This window comes from Aotus nancymaae, unplaced genomic scaffold (assembly GCF_030222135.1).
Source record: "Aotus nancymaae isolate 86718 unplaced genomic scaffold, 86718_ANA_hifiasm-v0.15.2.pri h1tg000022l_1, whole genome shotgun sequence".
NCBI classification, from domain to species: Eukaryota; Metazoa; Chordata; class Mammalia; order Primates; family Aotidae; genus Aotus; species Aotus nancymaae.
In genome coordinates this window covers 29,276,085-29,289,529 of record NW_026988435.1, presented here as the reverse complement: position 1 = coordinate 29,289,529, position 13,445 = coordinate 29,276,085, and the positions used below count along the sequence as shown (strand labels likewise).

The 13,445-nt window shown below is 35.8% G+C and overlaps 1 protein-coding gene and 1 non-coding gene across 7 annotated transcripts in view; both read left to right on the top strand.

The window, feature by feature from the left end:
- MRPL39 (mitochondrial ribosomal protein L39) overlaps positions 1–13,445 on the top strand; it is a 197,703-nt gene that overhangs the window by 13,666 nt on the left and 170,592 nt on the right. For 5 of the 6 annotated variants that reach the window (XR_010343923.1, XM_012474856.2, XM_064380064.1 and 2 more), the window contains exon 9: positions 3,613–3,660. Coding sequence is in view for 5 of the 6 variants with exons in the window: in XM_012474856.2 (XP_012330279.1) it covers positions 3,613–3,660 (48 nt within the window). In the remaining variant the exon portion in view is untranslated. Of the gene's footprint in view, positions 1–3,612; positions 3,661–6,978; positions 7,178–13,445 lie in introns of those variants that run through there. The other variant, XM_012474855.2, reaches the window with a different exon arrangement.
- On the top strand, positions 6,395–6,501 carry LOC135276474 (U6 spliceosomal RNA). The gene has a single exon (XR_010344009.1). It is a non-coding gene; the product is annotated as a U6 spliceosomal RNA (small nuclear RNA).

Sequence of the window (13,445 nt, the reverse complement as noted above, 5' to 3'; positions counted from 1 at the left end):
TTCCCTCTATTCATGACCCAAAGCCTGTCATTTTCCACATTGCTCCTCGCCTTGCTAATCTTTTTATTTAAATTTTTGGTGTTGAGATAATTGCAGTTATAAGACAAATATAGAGAGAACCCATGTACCTTTACTTAGTTTCCTCTTGCAGTACTAAAATACAATATCACCACCAGGGTATGGGCATCAATACAGTGAAGATACAGAACAATTCCTTCACTGTGGGGATCCATCATGTTGGCCCCTTATAGACACACTCATGTACAGCCCCTTCCCTCTGTTGCCCCCCATTACCCTTCCTGCTTACCCCTGCCAACTACTCATCTGTTTTCCTTTTCTATAGTTTTGTCACTTCAAGAATATTATATGAATGGGATCAAACAGTATGTAATTTTTTGGCCTTGGCACTTTCACTCAGTATAATTCTATGGAGATTCATCCAAGTCATTAGGTATATCAGTAGTTCATTCATTCTTATTGATAAGTAGTATTACTAGGTCTGGATGTATCACGGTTGGTTTAACCATTCATTCATCAAAGGACGTTTTCAGTTTTTGGCTATCACAAAGCTGCTGTGACATTGTGTGCAGGTTTAGGTGAATATTTCTCTAGGATAAAATACCCAGGAGTGCAATTGCTGGGTCATATGATAAGTGTATGTTTAGTTTTTTAGAAACAGCCAAAGTGTTCCAGAGTAACTGTACCGTTTTACATTCCCACTAGCAATGTACAAGTGATCAGTTTTTCCACATCCTCACTAGCATTTGATGCTGTCACTACTTTTTTTTGTTTTAGTCCTTCTGATACATTTGTAGTAATTTCTCATCGTAATTTTAATTTGAATTTCTCTATTGACCGGTGGTATTGATCATCTTTTTGGGTACTTATTTGCGATCTACATATCTTCATTGGTGCAATGTCTGTTTATGTCTTTTGGCTAGTATTCTAATTAGATTGTTTTACTTTTTAACAGTTGAGTTTTAAGAGTTCTTTATATGTTGTAGATGTTAGTTTTTTGTTACATATGTAGTTTTCAGATTTCTCTCGTTTTCTGTCTGTACCTTGTATTTGCATATGTGGCTTGTTTTTTCATTCTCTGGGCAGCCTTTTGGAGAGCAGAAGTTTTTAATTTTGAGGAAAGTAGTTTATCAAAATTTGATAACATTTTTATTTTGATGGATTATGTTTTTGGGGTTAACTTTAAGAACTCTGACTAGCTCCAGATCCTAAAGATTTTCTCTTTTTTTTTTCCTGCCTAAAAGTTTTAGAGTTTTACATTTATTTAAATCTGTGGTCCATTTTGAGTTAATTTTTCTGTAAGTTTGAGATTTAGGTTTAGGTTATTTTTATTTTTTTGCCTGTAGATGTCAAATTGCTCCCACACCATTGGTTGAAAAGGCCACTCTTCCTCCACTGAATTACTTTTGCATCTTTGTTAAAAATTAGCTTGGCATATTTATATAGGTCTATTTTTGAGTCCTCTATTTTGTTCCATTGATCACGTATGTTTACATCACTACCAGTACCACAAAGTCTTGATTACTGTAGCTCTAAATAGGTTGTGAAATCAGGTAGAGTAATTCCTCCCTTGTTACTATTTTTTGATCAAGATTGTTTTAACTATTGTAGTTTCTTTGAGTTTCCATTTAATGTTATAATATTTTCTGTGTTGAGTTTGAGATTTTGATAAGAAGTCCATTAGACCTGTATAGCAATTTGGGGAGAATTGACATCTTTATTATGTTGAAACTTCTGGTCTATGAACTTACTATATCTTCTTATTTATTTATATCTTCTTTCATCTCATTTTGTAATTTTTAGTATACCTCTCCTTTACATTTGACTTTGACTTTTCTTCACATACCTTCTTCCTTTCCTAGCCTTCCCCACTTGAGAAAATCTGATCACCCTTTACCTCAAGCTTGTCCAACCCGTGGCCCATGGGCTGCATGCGGCCCAGAACGCCTTTGAATGCAACACAAATTCATAATCTTTCTTAAAACGTTATGAGATGTTTTTGCAATTTTTTTTTTTTTTTTTTTTTTTTTAGCTCATCAGCTCTCATTAGTGTAGTATATTATATGTGTGGTCCAAGACAATTCTTCTTCCAGTGTGGCCCAGGGAAGCCAAAAGATTGGATACCCATGGTTTCCCTAGTTGTTTGAGGTAATCCTTGATTCTCTTTTCCCCTCGTAGCTGCGCCCCCAGCCCATCCATCAGCAAGTCCTTTCAGCTTTTAACTCTGAAATGTATTCTGAACCTATGTACCTCACAGCATCTCATCTACTGCTGCTTCCCTTATCCAAGTTCCTGTTTTCACTTTCCTTCCTTACTTACACTCTTGCCCTCTACAGTGCATTCTCTGCTTAGTAGCCAAAGTGATCTTTTTTTATTTTTTAAATTTATTTATTTTACTTTAGGTGCATACTATATCTGGCATTGAAGTCATCTTTTTAATACACAATCTGTTACATACTTCCTCTGGCCCAAACTTTCCAGTGGCTTCCCTTGAACAAATCCCAACTCTTTACTCTGTCTCACAAAGCCCTGCATTATCTGGTCCCTGCCTGCTTCTCTGACTTTATCTGACACCACTCCCTTCCCCACTCACTGTATTCCAGCCACAGCTTAGGGTCTCTGTACCAGCAGTTCATTCTGCCTGAGTCAAGCATGGTTTTCCCTTTAAACAGACCAGGTAGCTCTTTTCCTAGAAGGATTCGTATGTTGCAATTTAGTAATTTTACCTTTTATTACAGATTTTATGAGCTCATTTGGTGTGAAATAGTCACTGGCCTGCCCATATGCCTTGATATCACTTTCAGTTGACCTAATAAAATTGATGTGGTCATGATACACTTTGCACAGTTTTCCTTAGTGCATTCTGATAATCCTCTGCTACAGGAGATTGTTAAGGACTCAGGAAATTGAGTTTAAATTTTACTATTGTTTCGGGAGGCTGAGGTAGGAGAATCGTTTGAACCTAGGAGGCAGAGGTTGCAGTGAGCTGAGATTGCACCATTGCACTCCAGCCTGGGCAACAGAGTGAGACTCCATTTCAAAAAAAAACAAAAAACACTATTATGTTTGTTAGGTTTTACTTATTCTTCAGGGTCATTTGCTGAATTCTCTGGTTCTGCCATTTCAGTGTGAAGATGTCACAGTTGGTTTTTAATGACTGACTTCTTGTGATTGCTTATGATTTGAAGAATGACTTCTAGAAGGTTGAAATTGGCTATTTAAGGATTGAACCACAATCTATTGGAAAGTAGGGCAGATTTTTGCTTCCTACTAGAAGGAGTGCTTTCTATGATGGAAATGATTAAGAGAGGCAAAAGTGGAAGAAGGACACATTCAATCCTTAAGTCTTTTTTTTCTTAAATGCTCACTGCAACCTCCACCTCCCGGAGTCAAGTGATTGAAGAAAGCAAAAAACAAAGCAGCTGTTTTATGTAGTACCTTTTTTTCCCCTACTGTGATCCACTTTCATAACCACTTAGCTATATTAGTACTACCTTTTAATTATTTTGTTCTAAAAGCTATATAAAGACTTTATCCCTTTTACTTTGATTTTAGTGCTTTTTTTTAGTTCATCACAAATCTTTTCTTTTCAAGGCACATTTTACGATATGGGATAAGCTGTTGGAAAGATCTCGGAAAATGGTAAGTGTTTTTGACAGCTAATTTGTACCCTTTTATAAAGAAATTCATCAAAATTAATCGATAACAACCAAAGGGGGGAAAAATGAAAGAAGCAAAGAGAAAGGAAAAAGTAAGTTGTCTCAATAGTCAAAGCAGTATTTTGATTGTTTACTCCAGTAGTATTTTGGTAAGACTAAAGTTGTAATTTGGCAGTTCTCTTTTGATTTTATTTGTTAATATCAAGAAAATGATATTGTAGAACTTGAAGAGAAATAAGAATATTATTATGCAATAGTAATAGTTCTTAATAGTTATAATGGTATCAATTAGATCTTAGGATTTTTTTTTGGTAAACTTAATGAATATTTAAAGGATTAAGATTTGTCAGTTATATTTTAAAGCTTCCTTAGTCATTGACATTAAATGTGCAAATGTCCTAAAAAATCAGATTTGAATGTTTGTGTTTTTGTGGTTTATTCTGTGTCATTAGCATTTATACTTCATGAGTAGGAGTGATTTTATTTCTTGACCCCAACTATCCCTGTTCCCTATTTCATAGGATGAGTGTGCCTCTTTTACTTAGGTTGTCTAATGGCTATCCTGTGTAATCTGGCCTCATTAGGCCTTCCCCTTTATCCTAATTTCCCACAATGCCACAAACACTCTGGTCAAGCTTGCAAGCACATTAAGCATCACACATCAAACTTACTTTCAGGTTTGCATATTTCTTCATGATTGTTTTTCTTTCTGGACACCATTTCCCATTCTCTTTCTGTCGGTTTACAACACGGTCATTCTTCACTACCTCGCCCAAGTCACACCTTCTCCACGGAACAGTCTCAGAGTAATCTCCTAACAAATAATTACTCATTCAAATAAGTTTGTGCTTGATTGTATACCTCAATGTATGTTTTTTGATTGTTTTCTTTGCCAGTACATTTATCTTCTGTTTGTTAATCCTTTCAGGATTCGTTATATTTGTATAAGCCCAAATTCTGAACACATTAGCACATGAGGGGGTTCCCTAAGAAATATTTATTGACTGTTTTTCATAATGATATATAAACCTAGTCTTTATTAATGACTATTGATAGGAATTATTATTTAGGGACTTCACCATAATATTCTGGTGTAAGGATTTTATAATTTTTTTTTCTCATGAGAAGAAAGTATCTTTGAATGGATGGAGTAATTTTCTCTTTTTAGTTGGTCACAGTGATCATTTTAGATTAAGAAACTGAAAAAGAAATGTTCAAAATGGTTACTTGGAGTTAACTAAAATTAAAAAAAACTTGAAACTGGAGAAGAAATGAATATTTAAGAAATAGTTTGGGAAACTAAAGAAGCAATAGTAACTGAACACTTTAAAGGAAGGAAAAATGGAGAAAAATGGCAGAGACAATATCTTATCTAGAATATCTAATAATGTTAGTCAATACATATTTTTCAAACATTTATTCTTGTTTAGTTGCTTTTTTCTACTGTGCATTTTGCTTTTCTGAAGGGATTAGATTAAACGTGGTTCAGTGATTCAACACAGACTTAATGATTGTTTACTGTGTGCCAGGTACTCTTACGGTCTGGAGGAATAAAAAATGAACAAAATGTACTTGCTGCCTCAGGGAAATAATGTTGATTGGATAATTAGACTTATAAGCAGACAGTTCAGGTGTGCTTGTGGGGCTCTGGCATAAAGAAGAGGACTCAGACCAAGCTGGGGAGTTGCTTAAGGAAGGTTGGCAGGAATTGGAGTCCCTTAAGCTGATTTTAAAGAATGAATAAAAGTGAACCATGCAGGTAATCTGTTGGAGAATGGGTTAGAGGTTATCTCAGAGGAAGCCACTTGCTTATAGGCATGAAGGAATAAAGAACATGATAAATGTAAGATGAATTTGAATGTACAGGTAACGTCTAGGGTAGCTAATGAGTCTGTCCAAAAACAGAATATGAGGGGGCTTGTGTTCCATGTTGTGGACTTGCATTCCTGACTTCCTTCCTCCACCCCACTGAGGTGATAGCGAGTAACTAGAGAATTTTGAGTAGGGAAGTGACCTGTTGATCAGCTATTCTTGCTTAAAAGCTCATTCTAGGGGTAGCATGGGATATAGCTGTGAACTCTTAAGCCACGGGTTCTGTTAGGGGGATAGAAGAGGAAGAGGTCCTGAAGTTCAGCCATGATAGGGAGAACGACTGTGAGAGTTAACTTAGGTTGAATTAATAGGGCTGTTGATGGAATATGCAGGTAAGAACAAGAGAATGAATTCTCGAATACTGTCTTTAGTTAGCTGGGTAGAGCCCTTTACCAAGATAGATGATGCAGGCAGGACAGGTTTTGGAGGTGTTGAATTCGGATTTAGCCACATCTGTTTGATGAGTCTGAGTGACATAGAATAGAAATAGGAACATGGAGATACCTATTTAGACTAAATCTGTAATATGCTCTATTCTAAATGGAATTATACTCCAAAAGAAAATAAACTGATTTAAAATATCTTGTTACAGCACTTCAGGTGTTTTTTTTCTTAGTAATGATTGTGTTTTATGGCTGAAAAGTAAAATGGCAAACTTGAGAAGCCTAGGTATAATATGCCTTAGATTATATTTTTGAATGGAATCATTGTTCTTTACCTGATAATTTATATTGGTAACTTGCTGTTTAAATCTTCTTACCTAACTTGCTGTAATAATAACTATTGAAGGAGAAAGATAGAGGATCATTATAAGAGGGCTGTGGGATGATTTAAAATGGTGGATGATGCTCACTTCGGCAGCACATACGCTAAAATTGGAACGATACAGAGAAGATTAGCATGGCCCCTGCGCAAGGATGACACGCAAATTCATGAAGCATTCCATATTTTTAGAAAATGTGGCACATATATACCATGGAATACTACGCAGCCATAAAAATCGATAAGTTCATGTCCTTTGTAGGGACTTGGATGAATCTGGAAACCATCATTCTCGGCAAACTGACACAAGAACAGAAAACCAAACACCGCATGTTCTCACTCATAGGCGGGTGTTGAACAATGAGAACACGTGGACTCAGGGAGAGGAGCATCACACACTGGGGGCTTTTGGGGGGTGCTAGGGGAGGGACAGCAGGGGGTGGGGAGGGTGGGGAGGGATAACATGGGGAGAAACGCCGGATATAGTATGCGCCTTTGCAACAGCCCTGCATGACCTGCACATGTACCCCAGAACCTAAAGTAAAATTAAAAAAATAATAATAAATTAGTGAATCACATTTAAAAATAAATAAATAAATAAAATGCTGGGTGAAGGGTAAAACTGAAAGTGTTTATTAGGAAAGTAAAGCTATTCATGTTTTTACAGGTAACTGAAGATCAAACTAAAGCAACAGAGGAAAGTACATCTACCTAATAACTTTCTAAAATTTAAATATGTATAATAAAATAAATGTTTTTAATATAATGTTTGTGTGTGCTTATAAAGATTAACTCTTTCTCCCTAAGATTGATAGTGAGTTTTACTTTTTCCTTTATGTTGCTCAAAATAAAAACTGTCAAAAACAGATCAGTCCCTTCCTGCTCCATAAAAAAACACTTTGGCATGTTTTCTCTCTTTTTTTTCCTCATGTGTAGGCAGATACATTTGAATATAAATTTAATTTCTAAAAAACATAAATAGGATCATACTGTACTTGCTTGCATTTTTTTTGCTAAACAGTGGCACAGTAAACATCCTTGTGCAAAAATGGCAAATGTTTGTAGATAAAAATGATAGTAAGTATTTATCATGTGCTTGGCCTTGTGCTAAACTCATCATGTGGAACCTTTTGTTTAATCCTCACAGTGACCTGTTGAGAAGATGTTTCGTATTTTTTAAATGAGGAAACAGCATAGAACTTGAAAGTGGCAAAGTGGGAATTTGAATGAAGGCAGTTTCACTCACATGCTCTTATGTTCTACTCTACGTTGCCTCACATATAAATAATTTTGTAGGAATAGATTTCTGGCAGTGGAATTATTGACAGGTGCTACCAGATGCTGGCTTCCCAAAGGTTTTGCCAAATGTCACTCCCAATAACAAGGTTTTGCCAAATGTTACTCCCAATAACAGTGTCTAAAAGTACTTGTTTCCCCACACCTTGAGTAAGCCTTGGTTATCAGTCTTACGAAAACATTTTGCCAAAAAGTTTCTGCTTCAGTGTTAGCAAGTTTTCTGCTTCTGGTGCACAGGCTTCCTCTGAAGACTATTTTTTTTTTTTCTTTTGGGTGAGGTCAACTTTTTTTAGAGTCCGTATCTTCCTGTTTCTTGATTAACTTTCTCATTTTGCTAGCATTTGTTTCTGAGCTCCTTTCTAGGAAAAAATGTCTAAGAGGTGAGCCATTGCATGTCTAAAGTGGGTTCTGCACTTAAGTTTGATGAACTGTTCAGCTAGATACAGAATTCTAGATTGAAAATTAGTTTCCTCTTAGAACTTTGAAAGCAGCTCAGTTATTTTCTGCATCTGATTTTGCTAATAAAAGGTCTGATGCCGGTCTGATTCTTGTTCCTTTTTGTATAACCTGTTCTCTGCATCCCCTTCCCTCAACACACTCTGGACATTTTTAGGGTCTTACTATTCTTGGTGTTGTAAAATTCTACAATCCTGTACCTGTATCTAGGTCTTCAGTCAGTTACTCTGCTTGGTACGTAGGCAGTCCTTTCAATTTTTGACATCTCTCTTTAGGATTAGGATTTTTTTTTTTTTTTTTTTTTTTACTTTATTTGTTCTTTCTTTTCTCTGAAGGTTCTTTGTTTCTATAATACCTTTCAGCTGTGTTTGCATCTTCTGTATTGGTCCTCTGTATTTTTTTTTCCTTTCTCCATCATTTTTCCTGCATTTATATTTTACTCATTTAATACATTATATCAAGCATTTTTTAATTTCTAAAAGCACTCTTTTGCTTCACTTTCATAGAATTCTATTCATGTTTTCTGGATATGATGTATTTTCATGAAGCTCTCTGAAGATGCCTAAAGTGGGTTCTGCACTTACATTTGATGAACTGTACTTACATTTGTTCATTCATTCACTTTGTAGTCCCTGAATTATCTCTTTTCTCTGGTGACAGATTTTTTTCTTATCTTAGTCTTTCATTTACATGTTTCAGGCTTTTTTCAAATGTCTGTTTGTTGACTGTCAGTTTGTAGTTGACAATGTGGATGTAAGGAGGTTGAGTGGCAGCTCTGTGGTATGAGCAAGGGTTGGCTTCTCATAGGCATCACTAAGGATGAGTAGGTGAATCTGGCTGGTAGGATGAGGGTTTTTAAAATGCTAGAATGAAGAGGTCTTGTCTTGGCTACCAATTTCTACATTGACTATCCTAGTTTTCCCCAGGCTGTTCTTTCACTTACTTTGTAAAAGATCCCACCGATATTTTGTGTGGGGCAATTCCTGGATTTAGGCCCTTCTGTATGTGAAGATGGGGTAGTGTTCAACCTGTTTGTATAGATACCTTTAATTAATTCCTTTCTTTTTAATTAGTTTAGTTTAATTAATCCCTCTACTGTCTTCTATCATCTCTGAACTTCCGCTGTCGCTGAACTAAGGCCCAGCTGGGCCGGTTGGCTGCCTCTGGTGGAACTTCCTCCATGTTTTCTAGGTGGTGATGTTCTCTAGTGTTTTATTAGTCACTTTTTGTCTTTTAGAATTTGGTTGCCATCTCTTGTTGATTGATTTTTTTCTTCCATTCCCTTTGTTGTTTGTGAGCATACAGAAAAGTACAGAGAACAATTTCACAAACATTTTCATGCTTTTTGGGCAACTAGCACTGTTTGAACACCTAGCACTGTTTGAACACCTGCTTTTTGGCAACTTCCCACACTATGGATCTTACCTTACCCATAAGAAGAATGAAATTTAATTTCCTCTCCCTCCTTGCAGCTATGGCTCAGACTGGTGGTGTGGGCTCACCAATTAGACATACGTGTGTGAAATCTGGAAGCAAGTACTTTGAAGACAAGGGTAGTATGAGTTACATTTTATTGAGAGGAGCAGTGACGTGGTTTTCAAGGCAGCAGTGGCAGAGGTCCCATGTAATGGTGCAAGGTGTGGAGGCTGTGTTTAACAGTTTTTCCCCTGCAGCTGCTCCCTGGTATAAAAATGGGCATTTTTTTGGAACCTCATAGTCCTGACTTCCAGGCCTGAGACTTGTGAGCCATGTTTTTCTGTTTGTTTAGCTAGTGTAGATCTTGTTGTTTATAACCAAGAATGTTGACATATAGCCACTATTTAATTGTAACCACTGTCAACCTTTCTCCTTATTTACTTGAGATCCTTTTGTGTTTAAATAAAGGAAAAGCTGCACATCCATTGAAGGTCTTGTTATGTCATTTCCTTCCTCTCAAGAAGAACCACTATCCTATTTGTACCTGTCCTTACCCTTCCTGATTTTATATTTTTCCTACAATCCATAGTATTCTCTGTTTTAAAACTAAACATAATTGGTTTCATAATATATATCCTTTTGCAATTTGCTTTTATTGCTCAGCATTGTTTTTCATATAGCATGTTGATGCCTGTAAAGAGTTAGTACGTTCATTTCACCTGCTATATGGTATTTCATTATATGATTAATCCCATCATTAATTCATTTTCTTATTGATGACCATTGAGGATATTATTGGCGTTTAAGTATTACAGTATTGCAGAAAGTATTCTTCCACATGTTTCTTTGTGTACACATTTGATACTGTCTCTAGGGCCTGTATCAAAGTGGACCATGCATCTTCAACTTTACTAAATATTATTAATTGGCTGCTACAATAGTAGTATCAGTTTACTCTCTGTCAGCAGCATGAGAGTTCCCATGTTTTCTACTCTCATTAACGTTTATTATTTTCAGACATTCAGATATTTTGTTGGTTGAATATGCATATCCTATCTCATTTAATTTATTTAATACTGAGTATATAGTACCAATAAGCATCTCTTCATTTCTTTTTATGAATTACCATTTTACAACCTTTGCCCCTTTTTTACAATTGGATTTTTGGTTATCATATTAATAGTAGTTTTATATGTATATATATATATTTTTTGAGATCGAGTCTCATTCTGTTGCCTAAACTGGAGTGCAGTGGCATGATCTCGGCTCACTGCAGCCCCTGTCTACTGGGTTCAAGTGATTCTCCTGCCTCAGTATCCTGAGTAGCTGAGTAGCTGGGATTACAGGCAAGTGCCACCACATCCAGCTAATTTTTATATTTTATATATAGAGATGGGGTTTTACCATGTTGGCCAGGCTGGTCTCCAGCTTCTGTCCTCTAGTGATCCACACTCGTTGGCCTCCCAAAGTGCTAGGATTACAGATGTGAGCCATCATGCCTGGCCTGTTCTTTATATTTTTAGAAAATTAAACCCTTGTGGACTAGGCATGGTGGCTCATGTCTGTAATTCCAGCACTTTGGGAAGCCAAGATGGGTGGATCACCTGAGGTCAGGAGTTTGAGACCAGCCTGGGCCACATGGTAAAACCCCATCCCTACTAAAAATATGAAAAATTAGCCGGGCGTGGTGGTGTATATGCAATTCCAGCTACTTGGGAGGCTGAGGCATGAGAATCACTTGAACCTAGGAGGTGGAGGTTGCAGTGAGCTGAGATTGTGCCACTGCACTCCAGCCTGGGCGACAAAGTGAGACTCCATCTCAGAAAAAAAAAGAAAGTTAAACCCTTGGCACTACAAGTATTTCTCTTGTCTGGCTTACCTTTTAATTTTGTTTATGCTGTCTTTAAGGTAGACAAAATAATTCATCTTTTCCTCTATGATTTATATTTATGAAATTTAAGAAAGCCTTTCCTAACTTGATGTTATAAAGCAGCCTACTCTTTTACAGTCTTGATTTTCACATTTAATCGTATAATTTATTTGAAGTTTATTTTTTGCATATAGAGTGAGGAAAGGGACCTAATTTTGAATCACCCTTTCTTTCACAAGTATAGGTAGTTATTCTGGACTATTTATTTCTTTTCTACTCTTAATGATTATGCCATGCTGTCATACATATAACAGGTTCCTTTAAGTGCCTGGGTCTGCTTCATTGGTCAATTTGTCTGCCTATGTACCACTGTCACACCGTTTTAACAACTGTAGTTTTGTAACAAGTTTTGATTTTTAGTATGGTGAGTCCTCCTTACCTATTTTTCAAAATTTCATGCTTATTGTAGGGTTGACTTGTCAACTTCTTAGTTGTCTTAAAATCTGTTTTGTCTGATAATGATATTCCTATGTCAGGCTTCCTTTTAATAGTACATATTTTCCCATGCCTTTCAACTTTTTCATGTCATTATTTTTTAGATTTTCTCTTAGGACCATACAGAAATCTTTTTCTTCTTTTTTCCTTTCTTAAACCCATTCTCCTAAAATGATTGTGGATTTGACAGTTTCTCCTTATGGCTAAATCAGCATTTGCTTATTTTAAGATGATTTTGTTAGCACTTTGTATTCTGGTTTGGGATTTTTAAACATGCTGATAAATTGCTTCATTTTATCATTTAAATAATGATCTTCTCTATCTCATTAATAATGATTTTTCTCCTTTAAGCTAGTTTTCTTAATCTGTTTTTAAAAAAATCATGTTCTGTTGTTATACTAGGTTTTTGTTAGTGTTTACCTGGTATATTCTTACTTTCAACCTTTTTGTGTTGTTAGGTTTTACATCTGTCTTTTGTAAATAGCATAAAGCTATTATTTTCCTTTTAAATCTAGTCTTTGAATTACTGTCTTTTAGTAGATAAATTTTAATTTGTATTCATTTTACTGTGATTATCATTTCTTTGCATTATCCTTTTCTCTTTTCCTGTCATATATTGGATTGATCCAGTTTTCCTTATTTTCCCTTTCTTTTTACTTTGTTTTAGAAGTTAGTATTTCACTCATAGGTGTACCATTATTTAATCTATTCCCTATTGTTGGTTGATTTTTAATTTTTGTTACTATACTAATACTTCAGTTAGCAGCCTTGTGCATATATTATGATTCCACACGTATGCTAGTGGCTCTGTAAATACATTGTTGTACATGATTCCAGGTCAACGAGTATGTGTATTTTAACTTTTAATAAATGTAGATAATATTCTTTTAAAGATAAATTTATCCAATAAGCAGATTTTATATGTCATATGTGGTTACATATATTGAAGGAAAGGGGAAATATTTCGTTTTAGGAGTGGCTACTACTGCAGTGTTATTTTTAAAGCATCTCAACATTGGTTGTTATTATGTCAGGATTGCCTGTTAAAAAAATACTGAGGACAAAATTTCATGTATTTTTGATAATGGAATTTCTTAAAGCAAACATGGATACTGCCTTCCTTATCTGCGGGATTTAGGGAAAGCCAAATTGATGCTTGAGCATCTGTAAGGAATTCATACAAGTCAACTTGAAAAACAGTTCCTGAAATTGGAACACATATATGCCAGGTACAGACAGCCCTCAACATTAGAACAATTTGAATTTCCAACATCAGTGGGTACTTGGATACATTTTTCCCATTCAATTTAAGCAAGGCCCTGAGCTGGATGTAATACCAAAAAGGTAAAGAGGATTCTCCTTTCCTACAGAAACTCAGTCTAGAAGAGAGGATAGTGTATACACAAGTAACAAACCAAACGTGGGGCACAATGCGAAGCACATTTATGGAGGAGCTATAATCTGCTTTGGAAGCATGGAGGAGAAAGATCAGTTCTAGCTATAACCCTTTTTGGAGTTCTTGGAATGGGTTAAGGGACCACATTGCTGAGCTGCCAGCATTTGAGAAGGGACAGAATTTTCCCAAGTGGAGACTGGGTATG